The sequence below is a fragment of the Anoplopoma fimbria genome, chromosome 19, assembly GCF_027596085.1.
Source record: "Anoplopoma fimbria isolate UVic2021 breed Golden Eagle Sablefish chromosome 19, Afim_UVic_2022, whole genome shotgun sequence".
Lineage (NCBI taxonomy): Eukaryota > Metazoa > Chordata > Actinopteri > Perciformes > Anoplopomatidae > Anoplopoma > Anoplopoma fimbria.
In genome coordinates, this window is record NC_072467.1 from 24,768,474 (window position 1) to 24,792,591 (window position 24,118).

Sequence of the window (24,118 nt, forward strand, 5' to 3'; positions counted from 1 at the left end):
GTCAAAGAGGAGGGTAACAAGCGGTGTAAACCCCATTAAACCACGTTTTACAGGCTTTATTACATCCTGAATGCTTCAAAATTGTAGATTATTAGTGGAGCCATAAAAGGCCTTTTAATGAGAAAGAAGGAGAACGGTGCTTTTTCTGGGAAGGTCTTAGAAAACGAGCTGGATTCACATACGACAGAGTGAAATGTAGCGGCGCTAAAATCAGGTCTGTAATTTAAGTTCTCTGGAAGTAGAACACAAAACATCCTCTTACTGCAATTTGCACGCTCATAGGAAAGACTCCTTTTGGGAAAAATGCAAGTCATTTTGAACACATATACTTATGCCCAGTTTGGACAAGTAAGTCTTTTGTTAGTTGCCATAATTGATTTGGGAAATTTACCTCCACTGAAAGCGTTCTGTATCAGAATTTAGGGTAAGAAATCGGCTTTTATGTCAATTATGTTGTTTTACCTACTTGTGAGTTTCGAAATTTGAGACATTAGTATATATGACAGGTGATAAACAAGCTCTGTAGACAGTTTCGAGGAATTTGAAGTTGCCGAAACTGAAATTATGGTTGCCAGTGATACGTCAGCTCAATGTAACATAAAAGAATAAAAGCTTTATTACAGTAACCAAATACAACTATCTATAGTTGCTTGACATAATTTGAATCGTGAGTGTTATCAGTTAAAATGTCCCTCCATAAATTTCTGATATACAAAATAGCAGGAGAGCATCTGTTGTCATGTTCTTCACAGATCACAAATGAAACCAGCAGGTCACTGGTTGCTTGTTCATCTGTTCGCTCCTTTCAAAATTTGGTTTTCTGGAAAACCAGAGATTCATTGAGCTTACAGCAGTGAAGTGTTGGATTGTGGGTCGCCAACATCAGCCCGTCCATCTTCTCTGACAGATAATCTGTCTTGATTCTACTTAGTCAATGAATCCTCTCACACTCACACACACACACACACAGCTGAGGAGACCGTGGTGCAGGTTTTTGCTACCAATGGCAACCAGAGGCCGAGAAGTGTTGGCCAATTTCTCAAGACGGTTGCCAACAGCAACCTGGCAACCTGGCAACCCTTACTGTCGAGCCGTGCTAAGATTCAGTCCTGTGCAACAACACTATAAATACCAGCCTCATATTGAGCCTTCGCTACCCGTCATTGTCAACATATCCGAGTAAAAAAACAAAAGCATCTGCATCGCCTGAACAGCATTAAAGAAATGTGTAGTTTCCCCTTTTTAAAAATGGGAAATGGAATCAGGAAGCTGTGGATAAACATGCTCCACACACACACACACACACAAGATGATGATGTTCTTTTTTTGTGTGAACAAGTGCACATGAGGGTGAGTATTAAAAGACACAAATGGGAAAATCCAAGCATGGAGGAGTGGGAGAGCGAACGGATACAGATGAAAGAGCAAAATGATCGCTACGATACGGCCATTAGCTATGATTTCATAATGGTCTCTGAATGGCCTTGAGTGAGAGACGGAGGGGGAGACGGAGGGGGGAGGCTGGTTCCCCCATTACGCCACCGTCACTGTCACTGTGCCACCTCACCAGCTGGGGTGGGAGCGGCCTGCTTCGGCACAATAGCACATTAACGTGGATGTACTGGGAGAGAAAAAGAAGCCTGTTAAGAGAATCGTTACAGACATGTCTCCAGTAACAAAGAGCAGACTTTGACAGAGTCATTGAACGCATCACTGTCCTTTTCCTTGAAGGCCGGCTGTCAAGTGAAGCTCTCTCTGCCATCGATTAGCTGTCTGTCTGCAGGAGGCTTTGAGGAGAGGCCTGTCTGTCTCTCTGATAGCTCAGCCCTAACAGATGACATCATCCCTCCTCGTGCGTGCTAGAGACGGACTGATGGCTGTGATGCTTTATGTGCATCACACACATCCCAGCAGAGGGGATGAAGCACAAACACAGCCCGAACATCTGTCACGTAAAAGCATCAAGAGGGCGCACGGCTGGAAGTGGGGCACGAGATGTGTGTGTGTGTGTGTTTATGTGTGTTTATGTGTGTGTGTGTGCATGTGCGTTTATGTTACATTACATTATTACATTACAGTCATTTAGCAGACTTACAGGAAGTGTATGTGTGTGCATGAGTGTTTATGTGTGTTTATGTGTGTGTGTGTGTGTGTGCATGTGTTTATATGTGTGCATGAGTGTTTATGTGTGTGTGCATGAGTGTTTATGTGTGTGTGCATGAGTGTTTATGTGTGTGTATGTGCGTTTTTGTGCGTTTATGTGCGTGCATGTGTGTGTATGTGTTTGTATATGTGTGTGCGTATGTGTTTGTATATGTGTGTGCATGTGTGTGTATGTGTTTGTATATGTGTGTGCATGTGCGTTTATGTGTGTGCATGTGTGTGTATGTGTGTGTATGTGCGTTTATGTGTTTGTATATGTGTGTGTATGTGCGTTTATGTGTGTTTATGTGTGTGTATGTGTGTGTATGTGCGTTTATGTGTTTGTGTTGTGCGTTTATGTGCGTTTATGTGTGTATGTGCGTTTATGTGTTTGTATATGTGTGTGTATGTGTGTGTATGTGCGTTTATGTGCGTGTATGTGCGTTTATGTGTTTGTATATGTGTGTGTTATGTGCGTTTATGTGTGTGTGTGCATGTGTGTGTATGTGTTTGTATATGTGTGTTTATGTGTGTTTATGTGCGTTTATGTGTGCATGTGTGTGTGTGCGCAGGTGTTTGCAGGCCCGCTGCAGCGTGGGAGTGACAGGTGTCTCCGGATCAGTGAAACGCGTTTAACGATCAAACAGATGACGGTGACTTACCTGAGCGCAACGCGCACCGTGCTCTCGTCCTGACCAGAAGTCATGCTTCCCTTCCTCTTCCTTCTCCTCTTCCTTCTCCTTCTCCTTCTCCTCTTCCTTTTCCTTCTCCTTCTCCTTTCACGCACTAGTGGAGAGGAACAAACCAACCCAAAAAACAAAACCTGTCTTGTGAGGGAGAGAGAGAGAGCGGTGCGCACTCAGAGGCGGTGCGGTGCGGTGCGTCCCGCATGTCGCATCTCTGCGCAGCTCAGATGCAGACTGACTCCTCCGAGCCTGTAGGACACACACACACACACACACACGCACACACGCACACACGCACCTACGCAATCACGCACCGCCGTGCACCGCAACCCAGATCAACGCACCGCAATCACGTTTTTGTGGAAAGTCAGAAATATACTTTTTTTTTTTGGGGTTTTTTTGTAAAAGATTAACCCAATTGTGATCAACGGTTCATTTGTGCAGTTAATTGTTTACTTTTAGCCGCATATGCGTCAAAGACACGCCCTGCGAGGTGACGTTTAAAACACAGGGGTGTTTTTGTGGAAAGTTTTTTTAATATACTTTTGGTTTTTTCCCCTTGTAATAAAGCTGTGGGGAATTTTTTTTGTAAAAGATTAAAAAGAACAATTGTGTGATTGAAGGGTTCATTTGTGCAGTTAATTGTTTACTTTTACAACTAAAAGTGATATAAAAAGACAAATACACTTATCTTATTTGATTAATGATTCATTTATGAAATTAAAATAAATAAAGTGTCTAAAACACCTCAAAACTGTCAAATGTAACATAAAGTCTCTGCTGCATTTTTTTGATATATTAATTTGTTTATATATATGTTTTTTTAAACTTGATTTTAATATGATTAGCATATTTAATATTTTCCTTTATTATGGTATTGATATCTAATTCCCCTTGTAATAAAGCTGTGACATCACATTTAATTTTTCCTATTTGAATTGATCAAAGGTACAAAATAAATACATTTTATAACAAAATATTACCAACTAACTTAATGTTTTCAACCAATATTATTTTTTATTTTAATTCAACTCGTTAATTGATTAAAAACAAAACATTAAACACCCAAACTTGTAATTATGTGTTTGTTTATTTATTTAAACATGGCTTAAAGACACACAAAAATAAAGAATTAATGAAAAAAATTAAATAAATTGGCCCACTAGCACTGAGTAGCCAAACTAGAGTAATTATTAATATTATTAAGTAACTATTTAAGTGATTTAAAAACTGTAAAATTCTGCAGTGATTATGTTTGGGGAAAAAAAATCCAAAAATGTATTTCTTCTTTCTTCAAAAATCATTAAAGCCGGCTGTATTCTGTAGTTCAAAATAATCTTCATTATATAACAGTATGAAATATGCACTCACAAATCAGTTTACAAGATCTATCTTGGAATATATTGAAATTAGAATATTATTAGTTTGTATATTAAACCCACATGAAACATGAAAAAGTGCTTTCTAATCTACATACTTGTGAAATACTGACCTGCAGGTTAGTGCAGTCTGAAGTAACGGTCTGTTTTATATATTTATATATTTATATATTCTTACTCACTTAAAGGAAGTTTTACTGCCACCCTGTGGATGTGAGGAGGAGATATGAAGATGATTCAGTGATGGGACAGTCGATAAACTACATTAACATGACTGATTTTGCGTTAAAAGTACATTAGTCACATGTTTTTCTTTTCTGTCAGAGAGTTCAATATTTAACATGAAACATTAATTTAAGTATATGTTGTTGCTCTTACTACACAGAAACACTGTGATATTGCTTAAATATGCTGTATTATTTACACTCAATCTTACCTGAACATAATGTAGGATCTAACAGGACAAAACTGCTGGACATGACTCATCTAAAAACTGTAAGCAACAATATCAAATAGATTACTTTTTATTTTTTTTACTTGGATATCGTTCTTTAAATATACTGGTCAAGGACTTACAAATATAGTAAAATAAAAGCAAACTGACATTTCTTTTCTTTTCCCCCTAAAATTATCATATTCTCCAGATGTGCATGACTGTAATTGGACTTGCATACACATAGATGCTATGATATTTTCCCATTTACTTTCACGACATATTTATATAAGTGCAAAATTATCTCTTTGAGTCCGTCATGTGCTATTTGCATCATATATCTTCATCATGTGTGTGTTTGAGCTGTTTGTTTTTGTGTTTACATGTTCAAAAATATAGCTTAAAAATAGTAAATATTCTGCTTCCTGCTGGGCAGCAACACCATGAACACAGGGAGTCCCGTTACAAGACTATCCAGTTACCGTTACAGGGAAAAACTAAAGGCTAACTGATGACTGATCACATGTCAGTGCTTATAACAGTGAAGACAAGTTAAAGACTTCATGATGGCTGCTCTGCTGAGACTGGAAATATAATGTATGTCAAAATGAGTTTAACTTCACAAAACTGATTTAACCAAAATAATCTGACTGTAAAAGTTGTTCTCTCCTTTTTTCTTTTGGGTTCTGGAAAAAATATATCATTACTTTCTTATATTTCATCGACAAAATGATCAGTTTATCTGGATTAATTGCAAATTAATTAGTTAAATTTATTTATTTTTTGGAGTGGAATTGACCGTTAAAAAACTCTTCAAAAGACAAACCAACTAACACAGGAGATATTTCATTATATTACTTTTTTACTTAAGGAAATTCACCAATACACACACTAATATACAGCACATCTATTGACCTTAATATTAAAAAAGACATCATATAGTGACGCTTTGCATAATAAATACTGTCAGGTACAATGTGTGTTGTATTTATTTCCCAAAGATCACGTTGATGAACAGAACATAATCACAGAAACATGGAATGTAACTCTAAATACAGCATGAGCAATTTTTAAATACAAAATGTAAATAACAACAGTACCAACTATTTGGTGCACCTCATTATTTGTCATTAACTTAAATGGATTCATTGGTTTTCCATCTCAACACAAACATCACTGCTGTCCACCTGTTGTACAGAATAGTCTCAGTATTTTGAATATCTGTACATTTTCCAAAACAAGTAGAAATACTTTTCCCCTTTTTCACTTCTCACACATGCTGGTCATTAAGAATATTTACATGATTCTTAATCAGTAGATCTCATTGCAATTAGAACAAATATGACATTATTAAAAAGGATTATGGATCGGCAACCACAAAATTATGTACTTAGGAAAATTGGACATTTTTTGTTCCCATAATTATGAAGGTATTTCTGCTATTTCCAAATGTTTCCCTCATCAGATTCAGTTTAAACATCCCCTAAAATATAAAACATTTAAAAAAAAGAATAAACACATCAGTTGCAGAAAAATTGCAACGCCTTGCTTGCACTTCATCTAGACTGTACCAAAAAACTTTAAATATGGATCTACATCCATTTTCTTTGTCTTTAAAATGCAAATTTGGCATTTATCAAAGTGTCCCTGTGCAACAAGGATGTTGTGAAGAAAGCTGTTCTGTTTACAGTTGTTCATGGCTACTTGGTCACCATTATCTGAGCTGCAAAAACAAAGATATTGAACATTAAAAAAAGGCATATTTATCATAGCAGTAAAAGGTATTAGCAGCACCTGGACGCAGTACTTAGTGATATAGGCTATAGCACTGTCTGACTCCACCGCTCCATACTGTGCTGGGCTGATGTCCGAACCTTTCTAGAAATGTTTTATATTTGAGCAAATGGTTCTAGCAACTTTTCATAAATAAATCTTCACAAAAAACATTACAAAAAGGACATATTATGTTTTTTTTTAAAGTGCAATCTCTCCCACTGTGCAAAAAGCATTAACCCGAGATAAACTGTCTAGTTTTACACCAGCACACGTTAATAGATTAAATCCATGTTAGTGATTTTAACAGGAATGTGTTTTGAAAGAGTCGTACACATGGTACAGATGAGGCAGAAATCAGTCAGTGTTTGTCTTTTTTCACCACCTTGTGGATTTGATACCTTCACAATTTTAAAACCACAGATCATTGAGGCTATGATACAAACACATTCTTGCTGATATATCAATTTTGAAGTCTGAAATCGCTCACAAAAGACTGAGGCTCTTGCAAAGAGCTCTTAACTGGAAATCTAAATAATCAGAAGATGCTACCAGCTGGGAAAACAAAAAAAAATCCCACAATTTAATCTTAAATGTCCTTAAAATACAGATGATCAGTGTGTTAATCAAGGACTTTTCCATAAGAGTGTCATAATTTGTTCATGGAAGTTCCAGAAACAAAACCCCCGGAAAGTCTTGCTCCAATGTTCCCTTTTTTTGATGACATGTGGAATGATGGGAATCAAGAAGAATGCACGAAAGAAAAAGCAGACCAACTACCAGATGAGACGAAGGCAGGCGGATGATGAGCGAGTGGAGAGTTGTAGCCAATCACCAGAGAGCTCAGGCCCCCTAAAGACACCATGGTTACTTAATAAATACCCCCATCAGGAAGACGAAGCACCGAGCAGAAAGAGAAAGATGTCTACTCTACATCCGAGTCGTCGTTGTCAGAGGTGAGCCGGTTGCTGCCGTTTACCCGGGTGTATTGGACCTGTCCGCTGTGAGTGGCTGAGGAGGCTCCACAGGAGCAGAGTGGACCGGTGAACAGGTCCTCCACGTCCTCCAGCTGCAGGCCTTTGGTCTCTGGGAGGCAGCCCTGGACGAAGAAGAGCCCCAACACCACCAGACCGGTGTACATGAAGAACGCTCCTGGAGGAGAGATGAAAGCTTTGTTTATACTCACGCACGGCACCGTTACCGTCAAAGTGTCGTAAACCAACCCTCACAATGCTGAGGAGGGAATATAATAAACTGTAAACTCATAAATGTAATACTTTATCCCCTTTATATTATCCCTGTCTATTTGAAGAAATTGAGATATATCTCACTTTTACAAGATGTTTTCCATGATTTTGCGCTTTATATTTCCTCCTTTTAGTACTATTTCATGTGTTTTTGTTTTACTTTTCATTTGCCCCTCAATATATTTGTGCTTTTATTTATTTTTACTTCAACAATTTGTTATTCTATCTGTTTTATATGAGACTACTTCTGATATTTGCATCTTATTTGTTCATATATATGGTCATTTGGTAATTTCCATTTCTTAAACTTGACGGGGAGGATTTTCTATTTTATTCTGGAAATCTTTTAATCTGGAAAGCCCGTTTGTTCTTAAGCTTTATAGTGCTATATTAATACAAATTATCATTATCACTATGATATGACAGTGTGTTGACCATCCTCTCACCGTAATAAGTCAGATACTGAGCGACGTGGAGGAAGGTCAGGGACACCAGGACGTTGAAGATCCAGTTGACCCCGGCTGAACAGGCGTTGCCGGTGCTGCGGGCCCACAGCGGGTAGATCTCAGAGTTCACTGTCCAAGGCATGGTGCCCATACCTAACACACACACACACACACACACACAACACACACACACACACACACACACACACACACACACACACACACACACACACACACACACACACACACACACACACACAAACACACAAACACACAGAGAGAGACAGACTTCTTTACCAGGACCATATGAACCGCATGCATCACACCTTTATAGCTCAGATCAACAATCAGAGATGTTTAATATGTCACAGAAAGATTCATAGAACTACTGTTTGATACGAGATGACAGAGTCGTTTCAGACCTGGAGCGAAGGAGGCGAGGTAGAGGATGAGGCCCAGCAGGACGACCCAGGAGTACGAGGTTGGACAGTAGTTGTAGGCCCAGATTGGACTCTTAGATGCCTCCGTCTGGTTGGAACAACTAGATGGAAGAAACAATGCAAGAAATTGAAACCATCATCTCACTACAGGTTTTACAGATTATTTGCTATATTTAAAAATTCCAGCAAACGAAATCCTGTCTGCTTGCAATATTATGTGCTGTATTTTATTTTGAAAGTACGGTAGCACAAAGAGGATGTTACTCCTTTAGCTTCAACTTTAAGTATGCTGAAAGAGAGTGAGTTTGCATGTCTTTACTTTTAGTTACTGCTACTTTTGATACTGTTTTCAGATCGCAGGTGCTTTTACTGAAGGTATATTTTAAACATATGATGACCACATTAGTGTCTCAACTCTTTATCAGCCTCTCTCTCTGTCTCACATCCACACAGAAAAAGAAAATGGTGTCCGACCTTCCCCAGGCGGCCTGATCTGTGGACGCTTGATCCACGGGAACGCAGGAGGAGTCGAACACTCTGCTGTTGTTTTCACGATAACAAAATCCACAATTTGGATCCAACATGCAGAATTCACAGAACCTGGAGGACAGAGCGGAATGTAAAAAATAAATCCTCTGATACAACACTGAGGAACAGACGAGAACACAAAAACCACTCCGCCAGCAGTGATGACTTCAGTAGTGATGAGACAATGTCCACAGACGCAGGAAGAACAACCAGATGGATTTTGGGCTGAATCATCACAGAAATTAATATAAATACACTTCCAGGAGTCAAATTTATCCAAATGTTAGTGCTTTATTTGCCTATTAATCATATGGCTGGCTCCAAAAGCCCTTTGGATATTTCAATATTTGTATAGAAGAAACAGGACTCATGTAGAGATGGAAATAAACTATTTTTTTTGTAATATCATAATTTGAAGCCTGTTGCACCAAAAAAAAGAAAGTATCACTCCTACTACCAATCATTACAGGAACTCTTTAGACAAAGTGTTTAAACCAATTATGACGTTGCATTTTTTCGTGAGAGATTTCCTACATTTCCTAGAATTCTTTACAACAACTCGCTGGAAAAAGGTGCCAGACTTTATGGAGTCAGCTCTGGGTCATGTGTACGCAAAGAGAGAGCCAATCTTTTCAAAAAAGGTGAGTCATGTCCCATATTTGAAACATGAATCACGACTGTGGCTTCTGTCAGAGTAGAAAGTACGATGACTCTCTTCCTTTATGACTACACAGAATACACAGTCTCTGGGACTGAAACAAAACCTCATATTTATTCCTGATGTTTGAAATACTGAAACATATTAAGAATCAAATCAAAAGTATATTAGACTGGAAATATTTGCCCACTTATCCCAATTATCAATAAGAAAAACTACAAACTAATGTCTCTAAATGAGTGGTAATGATTAAAATGGGGGCTTTGAACCTGCGCTGCGTTCTCTTACCCGTACAGTCGGCAGGTTGAGTTTTGAGGGTCGACCGGGTGGAGGGTGGTGGGTGGAGAATACTGGGCAGAAAGCAAGAACCCGACTGCCAACACAGTCAGACTCAGACCGGTACCTGCGTTAGAAAAAACTTATAGATTAGATATTTAATAAACCTATGAGAAGGAATAAATTATGAATAAATCAATAAATCCTGCAAGAAACTAAAAACTAGAGAAAATAACAACAACTAAAATCTAATAGTAACTAACAAATGTCCCTCTGAAAAAATAATAGAAACATTACGGTGTCAATACAATATCAAATTACTGAAAGCAAATCTTGTTCTATTCCTTTTTGTTATAATTGATATACTTATTGTGTTTTATTTAACTAATTAATGGGTTATATTAAAAAAAAAAAAGTAAATCAAGTAATTACTGTAGAAATATCCAAACTATGATACCGACCTATAAGACTGCCCAGGGTCAGCTTCCTGCGGCCGACCCGCTCCACCAGCCAGACTCCCACCAAGGTGAACACAAAGTTGGTGGCAGACGTTGCAGCAGCCAACCAGATCGCCTGTTTAACGTCCCGCACCCCCGCCATCTGCAGAATGGTTGCACTGTAGTACCTGGATATGAAACTCTGATTTATCATTTGAGCTTTTACACTGGTGGCCAATGAGGAGATCATTATGTTGGAGCTGAAACAAGATGAGGTTGTGACCTACATGACGGTGTTTATGCCAGACAGCTGCTGAAACATCTGGAGGCCGCAGCCAACGATGAGAGCCCTCCGAGTCGGACCGTTGCTTAAGATCCGCCAAATAACAACGCCTCCTAAAGAACAGACAGACATTTTTTTTTTTTTACATTTGGCTATTAATGTCCCTTTGTACAAACAGTGGGTTTGTCACATCTTTCACCTGCACCCTCCTCCTTCTCCTCTTCCTCGATGCTGGTCCTGATGCTGTCGTACTCCTCGTCAACGCTCCGCCCTCCTCTCATCCGGCTCAGAGCCTGGCGGGCCTCTTGGCTCCGTCCCTTTTGGAGAAGCCAGCGAGGGCTCTCCGGCAGGAAGAGGAAGCCCACGAACTGCAGCACGGCCGGGACAACGGACAAACCCAGCATGTACCTACAGAGACGGGAGAGCGAGATGTTAGGAGTGCTTTAAAAAGGAACATCTGACACAGAGGAGTCTCAAGTCTGGGTCTGAAGGCTCTCAGGGGTCTTAGAGGGCTGCTTCATCATAAATAACTTTTTGGGGGGATTTAAAGAATTGTGACCAAGACATCTCGGTTGTAAAATAAACTGACAACCCTGACACCCAGACCTGAAAGCTACCTAGTCAGTTCTGCCTTCTATTACTTACCAATACTATTTTATTAATTACTTAATTTATTGTATTTAAGTTGAACATCTTTATTTTATTGTTATCTTTTTAAACCACTTACTTTTTTGTATTCAAGTTGTAAAATGTTTTATTATTTCATTTTTTATCATGAATCACTTGTTTTTTGTGTTTAAGTTTTTTATTGCTATTTCATTTATTTTGTTTGTGTTTAAGTTCTAGGATTTTTATTTTATTTTAATTTCATGAATTACTTATTTTGTTGTATCTAAATTGTATAATTGTGTTCTATTTTATTGTAATTTCATTAAACAATTATTTTATTGTATATAAGCTGTATCATTTTATTGTTATTTTATTATTAATGTGTTGTTTTGCTACTAATACACTTATTACAGCTTTTAAATCCTTTTTTTTGGTTTACATTTTTTTCGTTTTGTCTCACGTGCATTGGTCCAAATTGCCAAATTGTTAAATTGCTGATCTTTTTATTTTATTTTCTGTTGTTGTTTTATTCTTGGCTTGTTAATCACCTGTGAAGCACTTTGAACCTTTATGAAAGGTGCTTTGAATATGAAGTTTGATTGTTTAATTGATTGATACTAGAAGACCTCAAACTAATCTGCAGTTTCTTGTCACTACTTGCCAACAGAAATATATCTTGGAGAAGCTAATATTGGCAATGCAGCTGTTTCAGTCACGCCTTTCACAAACACAGAGATAAGGTAATCAAAACGAAAGTAAAAGCTCGTCATGGAAAGTTACAAGCAGAGAAGACAGTGTGTCTGTAGAACCGATCTCACCTCCAGCCGTCGTGGCTCATGTAGCTGAAAGCTCCATCGATCACACTGGCAACGAACTGGCCTCCGGTGATGAAGAGGGAGTTGATGGTGACCAGCTGACCTCTCTTGTGAGGGGGGGAAACTTCGGCGATGTACACAGGAACCGTCATAGAGGCAATGCCTGATGGGAAAAAAAAGAAAGGGTTTCATTTTGACGTACGCAGAAACACTTTGTCTTTTTTTATCATGTTCAAGACAATCTTGGGACAATAAGTTCTTATTTTCTTCTGTTACATGATCCTTTGCTTCCTTTAAAGCAAATAAAAGCCAATACTGGAAAAGCAGGTCAGGTGGTGTGAGGGAAGAAGTTGTTTGTTTGTGTAGGATATATATACTCAGACCACACAAACCTTTCTCCAGTGTATTTTGACTCTGGAGGGATACTGAACTACTTGATTCTGCTAGGATAGACTAAGTATATTGTTTTCTTAAAATTGATCTTAAACTGTACCAAGCCTGCTTAAAAAAGGGTTAGTGACTGATAGGGCTGGGCGATTTGCCTAAAAAAAAAAAAAATCCCGATTTCTTCACCAAAAATCCGATTTCCGATTTAAATCGATTTTCTGACCCTAGCCCCATGAAATAAAAAAAAAAAAACATGAAATATTAATAATAATAAGAGGTTGTTCTGATAAAGTGCCCAAATAACATTCAACAAAGCATTAAATCAGTGCATGAGAGCATAAGGTGCTTTTTTAAGTTGGATACTTGGTAATACTTGGGGTCCAAAACTTTTTGCATATTTATGAAACCTGGCTTTTCCACCGTATACATTGGGACCATATCCTTTGCTATATACATAGCGATCGCATCAGTTATGGCTTTCCAGCGGGCCAAATTCTTTTCATATGGGATGCAGTTGGCAAAGGTTTGTGTGACGGTGGTCTGTATTTTAGTAGCTGTGCGTGTGGTGCTTGTGGTGCCGCGGTCTCCCTCATTCCGCTGCGCGCAACATTTCTCCCATTCGGCGGGATGTTTTTGCCTGAGGTGCTGCAGTAAATTCGTCGTACTGCTGCCTTTGCTAGCAACAGACTTCGAACAGACTTTGCAGCGGGGTGTTGTCTGCTCTAAATCTGACCTCGCGAACGCAAACCAATTCCAAATAACGGATGACACCGTGCCTTTCTTAGGAACATAATCTTCCCGACTCGATGCCATGTTTGTTTGTGCATCACTTTCGCTTCATTCCGAACTACGGGAGCTGAGAGGGAAGCGTTGGCGGATGTTGAAGAGAAAACCGATTTTCATTTAAACAAATCGACGTGAGCTACACACTCGAGTTAATCGATAAAATCGGTTTATCGCCCAGCCCTAGTGACTGATGCTGATTCTGTTGATTCTACTGTTCTGATATTCTCTAATCAGGAAGTGTTTGAAGCTCTGTTGTGTTTGATGCTCCTGTGCCTTTAATCAGGAACTGCTCTGAGAGGTGTGCTTTAGCTTCAATAGGTCAATTGTCCTCTTAACTGCTAGGGGGAGTGGCTTACACTCCTGGCAGACAACTAGCAATCAGTAGGTAGGCCCTTAACCACTGCTGCTGCCTGGAAGCGTCAGCTTTCAAGCGAAGGCTAGGGCGAACAAAGGCAACAGGGCGACTTTCTCAAGCCAGACTTCGTCAAGCAAAGACTTCTCGAGCGTGTACTTGTACGGGTCAGTAATTTGTTTATATTGACTACCATGTGTCTGCATCCTATTTCTGTCTGTTCCTCTGTTCGGTGGTCACGTAGACAGTGGGTCACTCCCAGGCGCCGTGACCCCACTAACCTCATCTATCCCACTCTCTCAGCCCATGGTGAGCAAGTGGTGTCGGGGGCTTTGGAACTGCCAGTCGGCAGTGCCGAAAGCTGAGTTCATCTCAGGCTATGCATCCTTGCTCTCCCTCAACTTTCTTGCTCTAACTGAGACCTGGATCACACCAGAAAACACCACCACACCCGCAGCTCTGTCAGATGCGTACTCCTTCTCTCACACTCCCAGAGCTGCGAGGCGAGGTGGTGGCACTGGCCTGCTAATTTCCCCAAAATGGAATTACTCTCTTGTCTCTGTTCCACAGTTCTCCCCATCCTCTTTTGAATTTCATGCTGTTACTGTCACTTATCCAGTCAAGCTCACCATTGCTGTTGTGTACCGCCCACCGGGCCCTCTTGGTGAGTTCCTGGAGGAGCTTGACACACTAGTCTCGCACTTCCATGACGATGGCTCCGCGCTCATCATGCTCGGCGACTTCAACATCCAGACTGATAAGTTAGAACCGCTGCTTTCCTTCCTCTCCTCCTTTGACCTCTATCGCTCTCCCTCTCCTCCTACCCACAAGGCCGGCAACCAGCTGGATCTTATCTTCACTAGACACTGTTCTACCGCTAACCTCTCTGTCACTCCCCTCCAGCTCTCGGACCACTACTTCATGTCCTACTCCCTCTCCCTCTCCTCTCCCCCTTACTTCCTCCACCTACCCACATGGTTTCTACCCGTAGTCACCTCCGCTCCCTCTCCCCCGCTGATCTTTCCTCTTCCGTTACCTCTGCCCTCCCTGACCCTGAATCCTTCTCTCTTCTATCCCCCGATACTGCTACTGATCTTCTCCTCTCCACCCTTTCCTCCTCTTTGGACAACCTCTGTCCCTTCACCTCCAGGCCTGCACGGCCAACTCCTCCTGCCCCATGGCTGTCGGACTCAGTGCGTACTGATAGACGGAGCCTAAGAGCGGCTGAGCGTAAATGGAGAACAGGCAAACTCCCGGAGGACCTTCTTAACTTCCAATCTCTCCTTTCCACTTTTTCCTCCTCTCTAGCTACTGCTAAAGCGGCTTTTTTCCGCTCAAAAATCCTAACCTCTGCTTCCAATCCTAAAAACTCTTTGAAACTTTCTCTTCACTCCTCCAACCCCCACCCCCTCCTCCTACTTCCTCCCTTCTCCCGGATGATTTCGCCAACTTCTTTGACAAGAAGGTAAACGATATCAGATCCTCCTTCTCTCAGCCCCCTCTCCCTCTCTACCCTCTACAGCTCTTCCCCCTCAGCTCCCCCTTCCCTCTCCACACCCCATCTTACCCTATTTTGCTCCCCTCTCCCCTAACGAGGTCCTTGACCTTGTTACATCTAACCGCCCCACCACGTGCTCCCTTGACCCGATCCCCTCCCCTCTTCTTCAGTCTATTGCCACTGAACTCCTTCCTTTCCTCACCCACCTCATCAACACATCTCTCGTCTCGGGATGCTTTCCCTCGGCTTTCAAGACTGCCAGAGTCACCCCCTTCTGAAAAAACCATCACTTGACCCCTCTGATGTCAAGAACTTCAGACCGGTTTCTCTTCTACCCTTTCTATCCAAAACACTTGAACGCGCTGTCTCTAAACAACTGTCTTCCTACCTCCACCAGAACAACCTCTTGGACCCCCACCAGTCCGGGTTCAAGGTGGGTCACTCGTCAGAGACGGCCCTCCTTGCGGTGACAGAGTCGCTTCACGCTGCGAGAGCGAACTCTCTCTCCTCTGTCCTGATTCTCCTGGACCTGTCAGCGGCGTTTGACACAGTGAACCACCAGATCCTCCTCTCCACCCTCGAGGGGATGGGCGTCTCAGGCTCTGCACTCTCCCTGCTTGCATCCTACCTGACAGGCCGATCCTACCAGGTGACATGGAGGGGGCCGTGTCAGAACCACGCACGCTGACTACGGGGTTCCACAAGGTTCAGTTCTGGGCCCCCTTCTCTTCTCGCTCTACACAACATCTCTGGGTTCTGTTATTCGCTCCCATGACTTCTCCTACCATTGTTATGCCGATGACACCCAGCTGGTCTTGTCATTTCCTCCCGGTGACACCCAAGTGGAGGCACGCATTGCTGCGTGCTTGGCTGACATCTCGAAGTGGATGGCGACACACCACCTGAAGCTGAACCTGGACAAAACCGAGCTACTCTTCCTCCCGGGGAAGGGTTGCCCGCACCGAGACCTGTCCATCACCATTGATGATGCCGTGGTGACGCCAACTCGGACTGTGAGGAATCTGGGTGTGACCCTCGACGACCAACTGTCGTTCTCAGCAAACATTGCATCGGTCACACGCTCCTGCAGATTCCTCCTCTACAACATCAGGAGGATTTGCCCCTTCCTCACTGAGGAGACGGCGCAGGTGCTCATCCAGGCTCTGGTCATCTCCCGCCTGGACTACTGCAACTCACTACTTGCTGGAGCCCGGCGTCGGCCATCAGACCTCTGGAGCTTGTCCAGAAAGCTGCAGCACGTCTGGTGTTCAATCGCCCCAAGTTCTCTCACACAACTTCCCTTCTCCGTTCCCTACACTGGCTCCCTGTAAGAGCTCGCATCCAGTTTAAGACTCTGGTGCTAGCCTACAGGGCAGTGAAAGGAACAGCTCCTTCCTATCTCCAGGCCTTGGTCAAGCCCTACACCCCTGCCCGACCACTTCGCTCTGCTGCCTCGGGCGACTGGTTGCCCCGTCGCTCAGAGGTCCCTGCGGCCGATCCACCCGGTCACAGCTTTCTGTCCTGGCCCCTCAGTGGTGGAATGAACTCCCCACTGACGTCAGGACAGCAGAGTCGCTGCCCATCTTTAGGCGCAGGCTGAAAACTCACCTCTTCAGGAAGTACTACCCGGAGCCTTCCTCGTAGCACTTATGGCACTCGTATTAGTTGCTGCACTTACTGTATTCGTATCAGTTCGCTGCACTTATTGAATTTGTATTTGTTTACTGCACTTATCCTATCCGTAGTAGTTTGTAGCACTTACTATATTCGGATTAGTCTGTTGCAATTATTGTTTTCGTAGTAATCTGCCTCTGCACTATACTTTTGCTCTGGCTTATACTTTGAGATGCTTGTTTAAGAAAGGAGATGCACTTATGACTTCTGGTGACTAGTAGTTCTCTTGAATACCTATGTTGAATACACTTCCTGTAAGTCGCTTTGGATAAAAGCGTCTGCTAAATGACTGTAATGTAATGTAATGTGTACTTTATAGACCTGCTATAGCGCCAAGCATTCTTACCAGTTGAAACATTTCATTATTATGTGTGTTATGTGTAACTGTGAGGGACTTATCCATGGATTATTTTATTTATCCGTTAATCGCTGACGAGAGATACCTTTCCTACAGTGCGACAAATAAAACACAAACATGTCTTCGGGGGGGGGCTGACTGTTGTAAACAAAACAAATCCAAGCTTTTTGGAACAAGCTCTTGTTGTTGTGACCAGTCACTCTAGCTTCGCTCTCACAACGTACATGACCAAAATATTACCGCAATGCAGCGCAAACTGATGGTTTTTTCAACATCAAGATAGGAACAATATAGAAAAATATAAACAATAGACATTTTTGTATCTCTTTTATCATTTTGACAATACATATTGCAGAGTCCTTTTTGGAACGATACTCAAGCAAACCTTTTTTGATATTACAGAATCTTAAGGACTGCCACTTTAAGTATTTTTGTGTGTATATAATGGTGTATTACCCCCCCCCTGCAAATAAACAAATAATGCTATACTTCCATCCATCACCACTTTGTTACCTCCTCCGGCAATAGATAGTGACTTAAAGACATTTATCTAAAGGCAACTCTTTGATTTCCACGTTAAGTAAGAGTGTGAAAGCAGGACTTTTATGTGTAACAAGAGTGATTTTTACAATGAACTATACTTCTTGTGAATGTGTGGAACTGTATCAATGTAAAACAAGATGTTTCTAATCCCCTCACTTTACCTGGAGAGATGAGACTTTATGTATAAAAATGACACTTTCTTTTTCATAATGTTCCAACCACAAACTCACCTATGCCCAAACCAACTGTGATTCTGCCCACGAGGAGAACCACCTTGCCCGGGGCCACACTCAGGATGAAGCCACCGATGCTGAAGATGAAGCTGGCCAAAAGGATGCAGACCCTTCGCCCGAACCACCCGTTGAGGAAGCCTCCGCTCAGGGCCGAGAGCGCCGCCGCCCCGACGGTGCTGGAGACCAGCAGCTCCTGCCACAGGGCGCTCAGGTTCATCTCCTCCTTCAGGAGCAGCATAGCCCCGGAGACCACCCCGGTGTCGTACCCGAAGAGGAATCCTCCCAGGGCAGAGAAGAACGCCAACACGTAGACGAACCCCGGCGTGGAGGCATCTCGGTCCAGGACATCTCCATCGGTGGCAGACGGAGGCCCGATGAGACTCTGCTCTCCGTCATCCACTGCTTCCTGTCTCCTGCTGCCCATAGAGATCATGTGACTCACACTGTGTTCATTGTGGCTGCTGGACAGAAGGGAGAACAGGAGTTAAGATCATTAAAAACGTCCTCAAAACATAGCAAGGTTGAGGGAAAAAGTGATCCCAAACGAACAGAGGTCATTATTCTGCTTTTATTTAAATACCAAACGTCCAAATAATCACCAGCTCGAGAGGAGAAACAGGGAAGAATCTAGCATGTCCACATTTTAAGGGCTATAAATTACGTTTTTTGCAAATAAAAACATATTCTGTCCTATAAATAGAGAAGATTTAAGTGTTGTTTCTTGTTATACGTTTGACTAAAGTGAAAAAACCCACTTAAATGGCTTCAAACTGCCTCCAAAATGATTGTTTACCACTGACGCGCTATGCTCTGGGCGCGGCCATCTTGAATGTTTACGTGTACATCACGTGACTCATGGATCTCAGCCCAGCAGCAAAAACAGCAACTTCCCCAAAAAACAATGTAAAAATTACAATGATTATTCATAAATAAGTTATGTCATCCGCATTCCAAATCATTAAGAGGGATTTTGGAAATATTTATTTTAAGTTTCTAATTTATTACTTATTTATTTTAGGAAGAAACTGACCAGACTCCATTCAAAATATAACATTTTTGTGAATTATTATTTATCTGCAATGTTTTTCTTTTCAATCTTAAAACACATTATTAGAACATTTATTGGTCTTCTCGGTAATTCGGCATACATCGGGGCCACCATTTAATTTTTTATAATTTAGCCTGTAAATCATAGCCTTATTATTTAAATAATTGTATTAACATTTAAGTAATTAAATTAATTTAATTTAATGTAATCTTTATTTATTGATATAGTGCAATGCAATACACTGTGCAATTATAATAGTTATAATAGTGTTTCTGTCTGTACATTTAATATTTCAGTTATTGTGGATTCTTTACTGTTTTGTTTTTTTTATTGCTTATTTATAATACTTGTTTTTATTTTATTTTATCTTGTTTTTCTTGTTTGCACTATAACTATGCTGCTGTAATCCTGTAAATGTCCCCACTGCAGGACTAATAAAGGATTATCTTATTTTATTTTATAGACTAACAGTACATATTTAAACTGCATGCTGAGTTTTAAAGATTAAACAAACACAGCATGTCACACAAGCTCAAACTGCTGCCATCCAATAAATGTCCATTTCATTTTGCACATAAGCAATGTGGAGAGAGCTAAACATGCACATTAAATAATCAGCAGATTAAATATTAAAAGTCAACATCACACACACACACAAAAAATGCAATATAAATGTAACAATATTTAAAGTTTCTATACCTGTTAAAAGCTTAATCCGGTGCACAGAAGGAGTTCTTTGTGTCCAATTCAACAAACAGGGAAGTTTGATCACATGATGGCAGTGCAGGAATAGAGGAACACGCCCCTTTCATACATGTAATAGCTCACCTGTTCCTGCAGGGGTCCTCACAGAGCAGGTGGTGGTGAACACCTGTAGTAATGACAAACAGCAGGAATTTGCATTGATGGAAATAGATATGAAGACTGTACAGTATAAGGAAACTGTCACAACTTACTTTCATATCAGCTGTTTACCTATTTACCTTTGAAGTCTGAACATTGCGAATTTGGGTTTTATTCAGCAAGTTAAGGGCATAATTCATTTTTTTTTATATATATATATATTTATTATTTTATCATAGGCAAATGAGTCATTTTTAAAATTTTTTTGAATTTTAACTGTTTTCAGTCAAGCCTATTTCCATTTTTGACAAATGCAACAGGCCTTCATTACAGAAATACATAATTAAGTACATACAATTAAAAATGTAATTAACTAAAATATAATGTATCTTTGCACTCTGGACATCCCCTAAAAGTGTGGCTGTCAATACCAGCCAATGCAATTTGATTTATTATTTATTATTATATTATTATATTTAAAGAGGCGGTGTTTTGATCTGTGGATGAACTTTCCCTGATCCTCCGCCCACCTCCAGCCCGGCCAGCCTCCAGCTCTGGTGCCATTTCACGCATTACGCATTACGCACAGGGGAAGTCATATGATGTGACTGTAAGGAAGCAGACACACTGTGTATTTCTTTTTTTTTTTCTTCCTCTCACAGAAACAACAGAAAGTCTTCAACCTGACAAAAGGGGAACACTGGAGGGGAAAGTTTTTTAGTGATGTCAGTGAATGAACCGAAACTGCTCCGCACTGACAGCTTCTCTCTTTTGGAGACTTAACATGCACCACTGTGATGTAACGATATGAGCGACACATCGTCTGTTTTCTTCCCCGGGCTGCTGGAGCCATGCTGCCGCAGTTTGGCCTGCAGAAGCTCGCTGGTTCTGAAGACAATGGGTGATAAAGAGGAGCTGGAGGAGAAGGTGAAGAAACTCCTGGTGAGGCTGAAGATCCCGCAGGAAGACCGGCAGCTGGGCACTCTGATCCAGATCATCCAGGATCTGCTTTTCCTGGCGCACACAGACAATGGTAGGAAACACTGCTCATAACACAGAGCTCCATGTTCTGTGGACATGTTGGTTTCATTAGTGGGACAAGTACAGAACCAGTCAACAGCTTCTCATTCAACTACTCTGAAGAGTCTAAAATATAAAACATGTTCTGGTTTGTTGAGCATTTGTTTGTTTACCACATAATTCCATATGTGTTCCTTCATAGTTTGGATGTCTTCAATATTAATAAATGTAGAGCTGGAAAATAAAAATAAAGAAAAACCATTGAATGAGAAGGTGTGTCCAAACTTTGACTGGTACTGTATAAATAAAATAAAAAATATAAAATAAATAAATAAAATATACAGTACCAGTCAAAAGGGCACACCTATTCAATAAAGATCAAATATAAAACATATTCTGGATTTGTTTGTTTACCACATAATTCCATATGTGTTCCTTCATAGTTTGGATGTCTTCAATATTAATCTAATGTAGAGAAAAATTAAAATAAAGAAAAACCATTGATTGAAAAGTGTGTCCAAACTTTTGACTGGTACTGTATAAATAAAATAAATAAAATAAATAAAATAAATAAAATAAATAAATAGAATATACAGTACCAGTCAAAAGTTTGGAAACACCTTCTCATTCAACTACTTTGAAGAATGTAAAATATAAAACATATTCTGATTTGTTTGTTTACCACATAATCCATATGTGTTCCTTCATAGTTTGGATGTCTTCAATATTAATCTACAATGTAGAAAAAAATAAAGAAAAACCATTGAATGAGAAGGTGTGTCCAAACTTTTGACTGGTACTGTATGTAGATCATTTACTGAAGTATAAGTAATACCACAGTCTGAAAACACTCCATAAGAAGGCATGCATTCAAAAGAAGTGTAGGTATATATATATATATATATATATATATATATATATATATATATATATATATATATATATATATACCTACACTTCTCTATATATATATTTTATATATATATATATATATATATAGAGAGAGAGAGAGATAGAGATATATATATATATATATATATATATATATACCTACACTTCTCTCTATATATATATTTTATATATATATGAAATATAATATAAAAAAGTACTCTTGCAGATAGGATTCTATGTTAATATTTAATTATCTTATATTATTTCTGATACATTAAGTTGTATTTGATCATATTCATGTACTCTAGGAAGTGTTTAAGAAGTACACATATTTTACTACATTGAAGCGTCAACGGAAACAAATTTACTAAAAGTAAAAGTAAAAGTACTTGGTCCCTGTCAGAGAGTTGTATTATTACTGATGCTTTAACATGAGGGCAGCACGTGGAGCTCATTTGAACTACTTTATGTAATGTTGGATAGTTTAATCTATAACACAGGGTCATATTTTTATAAATTAATCGTATGTTTTGTTTGTAAAATCTTAATCTGTAAGGTAACTAGTAAATGTGAAAGAGAGAAAAGTACAATAGTTTCTCTTTAAATGTGGTGGATGCATACAACGGAAATGCACAAAGTACCTCAAAAATGTACTTCCACCAATCAGAGTGATGCTTTGGAGTCAGTGTTACTCAGTCAGTTTGGGATTCTGATGCACAGTTTCAGATTTTAAGAATATTTATTAGTATTTATGAGTATTTTATGAGTATTTCTATTTTGTGCAAATATACTCTTAGGCACTTTACTTTAACTGCACTACATTCAACACATTATTGCAGTTAATAGCTTGTAGATAAAGATATGACACATACTGTAAGGAGACAGATACATTATTAGTGTTACTATGGTACACCTTCATTTATCATAATGCATAATTAACTTTTTGTTGCTAAGTACACGAGCCAAATATTCCCCAGTTTCAGCTTCTCTTTTGTTAAGATTTGCTGTTTTACTTTTGTTTTGTGTGTGAGTTTAAATTCTGTTAATGTTATAATTTGAATATTTCCTCTTTCACTGTCTTTATCTCTCATTCACGGACTGATCAGTTTAATTTTCCATAATTTTTTTTATCTCTTTATGTTTTCTTACCGGTGTGTTTTTATCACTGAAACAATACAATCTGTGCAGATGAACAAAAGACAACTAAACTCTATTCTCCTCTTATTCTCTGAGCCTTGCTATGCGGGTTTAAAGAAAGAAATGAGTGCATTCGAAGCTAACTTTCACATTTCTTTTTTTCTATCTGTTGCAGCAGCCGAACTGTTTGAGGAGAAAAATGTCCACACCCCCCTCCTGTTTGTGCTGACGTCCTACATCGGCAGCAAAGAAGTCCAGCAGGTACCGCAGTACATCATAAACCTCATAAACCTTTGATTGTGTAGTTTATTTCTCAGTTTTACATCAGCAGTTTGTTATTTGTCAGTCTTGAACTTTGTAAACGTACAAAACAGAGTTCAAGGCTTCAAACACAGCTTATTTTAATGCAATTTTTCCCACCATTAGTTTTTAAAGAAGCAGAAATGTGTGCCACCTTAAACCAGAAACACTGATGTGTTTAGTGTTCACAACAGCATCACCTGCTAAGCTTTAAAGTCACCCACATGTTTTATGAGACGTCTCGTGGCTGCAGCTTATCAGAGGTTTGATAGCAGCACGTCACAAAACGAAAGTCAGACGGTGAGTCAGACAGTCAGTCATAACACATTCCTTTGATAAATAAAACAGAATCTGATTTGAAGTATGGAAAACCTGAAAAAACAGTTGAGCAATTTTCCAGTCATTTGAAACGCATTTAAAAATGTGAGGAAAAAGTCAAATGTCCCAGAAAATGATTTCAACATTCAAACATACACACGTAGTACTTTTAACACACTGCTCTCGGTAATGTTGCTCCAACGCTTGGAACACACCCAAGTCCTGTCACACGGTAGCACATGCAGGTTGGATGACATTACATAACGTTGCATTCTACCTGACTTGTTTTAAATGGTTGAATAACTTTAAACTGGTTTGCACGGTGAAATTACACGCTCTGGTCTGGTTATCTTATTTTGACAACATCTGCAGGTGTTTTCTCATTATTCTGTGATCAATTTGTCATAATCTATAAGCACGGAAGAGAGGAATTCATAGATAAGTTGTAGCCATAGACTGCACGTCTTTTAAATCTGATTTCCACGCAGAGGAACATATTGGTGTATGTGAAGTTCTGGAAAATGATGTCTGGAAAAGAGTGTGAACCCTGTTCCCGTGGGGAGAAGGCTTTTTATTGC

General features: G+C 39.9%; 3 protein-coding genes across 8 annotated transcripts in view; 1 reads left to right on the forward strand and 2 right to left on the reverse strand.

The window, feature by feature from the left end:
* The window catches only part of kif21a (kinesin family member 21A), a 54,788-nt gene extending 51,690 nt beyond the window's left edge, over positions 1 to 3,098 (reverse strand). The window contains 1 exon segment of the mRNA XM_054619235.1: positions 2,805 to 3,098. Coding sequence (XP_054475210.1) covers positions 2,805 to 2,848 — 44 coding nt within the window. The 5' untranslated portion in view covers positions 2,849 to 3,098.
* A 3,304-nt stretch (positions 3,099 to 6,402) lies between these two features.
* Positions 6,403 to 19,811, reverse strand: LOC129108681 (proton myo-inositol cotransporter-like). 6 transcript variants are annotated; one of them, XM_054620572.1, is made up of 11 exons: positions 19,731 to 19,811; positions 17,981 to 18,441; positions 12,156 to 12,315; positions 10,928 to 11,136; positions 10,733 to 10,841; positions 10,470 to 10,633; positions 10,021 to 10,135; positions 9,021 to 9,146; positions 8,529 to 8,647; positions 8,107 to 8,259; positions 6,403 to 7,565 (listed from the first exon to the last, which is right to left on the reverse strand). In XM_054620572.1, exons 2-11 carry the CDS (start codon positions 18,414 to 18,416, stop codon positions 7,339 to 7,341), a joined length of 1,818 nt encoding a protein of 605 aa, XP_054476547.1. In that variant the 5' UTR covers positions 18,417 to 18,441; positions 19,731 to 19,811; the 3' UTR covers positions 6,403 to 7,338. The 6 variants fall into 6 exon arrangements, with proteins under 6 accessions (XP_054476547.1, XP_054476544.1, XP_054476548.1 ...); XM_054620569.1 differs by having other exon boundaries at positions 17,981 to 18,444; positions 19,731 to 19,794; XM_054620573.1 differs by lacking the exon at positions 19,731 to 19,811 and adding an exon at positions 18,777 to 18,815 and having other exon boundaries at positions 17,981 to 18,444.
* Positions 19,812 to 20,468: 657 nt separating this feature from the next.
* lrrk2 (leucine-rich repeat kinase 2) overlaps positions 20,469 to 24,118 on the forward strand; it is a 39,404-nt gene continuing 35,754 nt past the window's right edge. Inside the window, 2 exon segments of the mRNA XM_054619909.1 lie at positions 20,469 to 20,907; positions 23,098 to 23,183. Of these exon segments, the coding sequence (XP_054475884.1) occupies positions 20,682 to 20,907; positions 23,098 to 23,183 (312 nt within the window). The 5' untranslated portion in view covers positions 20,469 to 20,681.

Excerpts from the sequence above, each read along its gene's own strand:
- LOC129108681 (XM_054620572.1), bottom strand. The coding sequence starts at position 18,416 with ATGATCTCTATGGGCAGCAGGAGACAGGAAGCAGTGGATGACGGAGAG. Across the intron at positions 10,634-10,732 it reads TCTGGCATAAACACCGTCAT|GTACTACAGTGCAACCATTC; the intron begins GTAGGTCACAAC and ends TTTCATATCCAG. Across the intron at positions 9,147-10,020 it reads TCAACCTGCCGACTGTACGG|GTTCTGTGAATTCTGCATGT; the intron begins GTAAGAGAACGC and ends TCTGTCCTCCAG.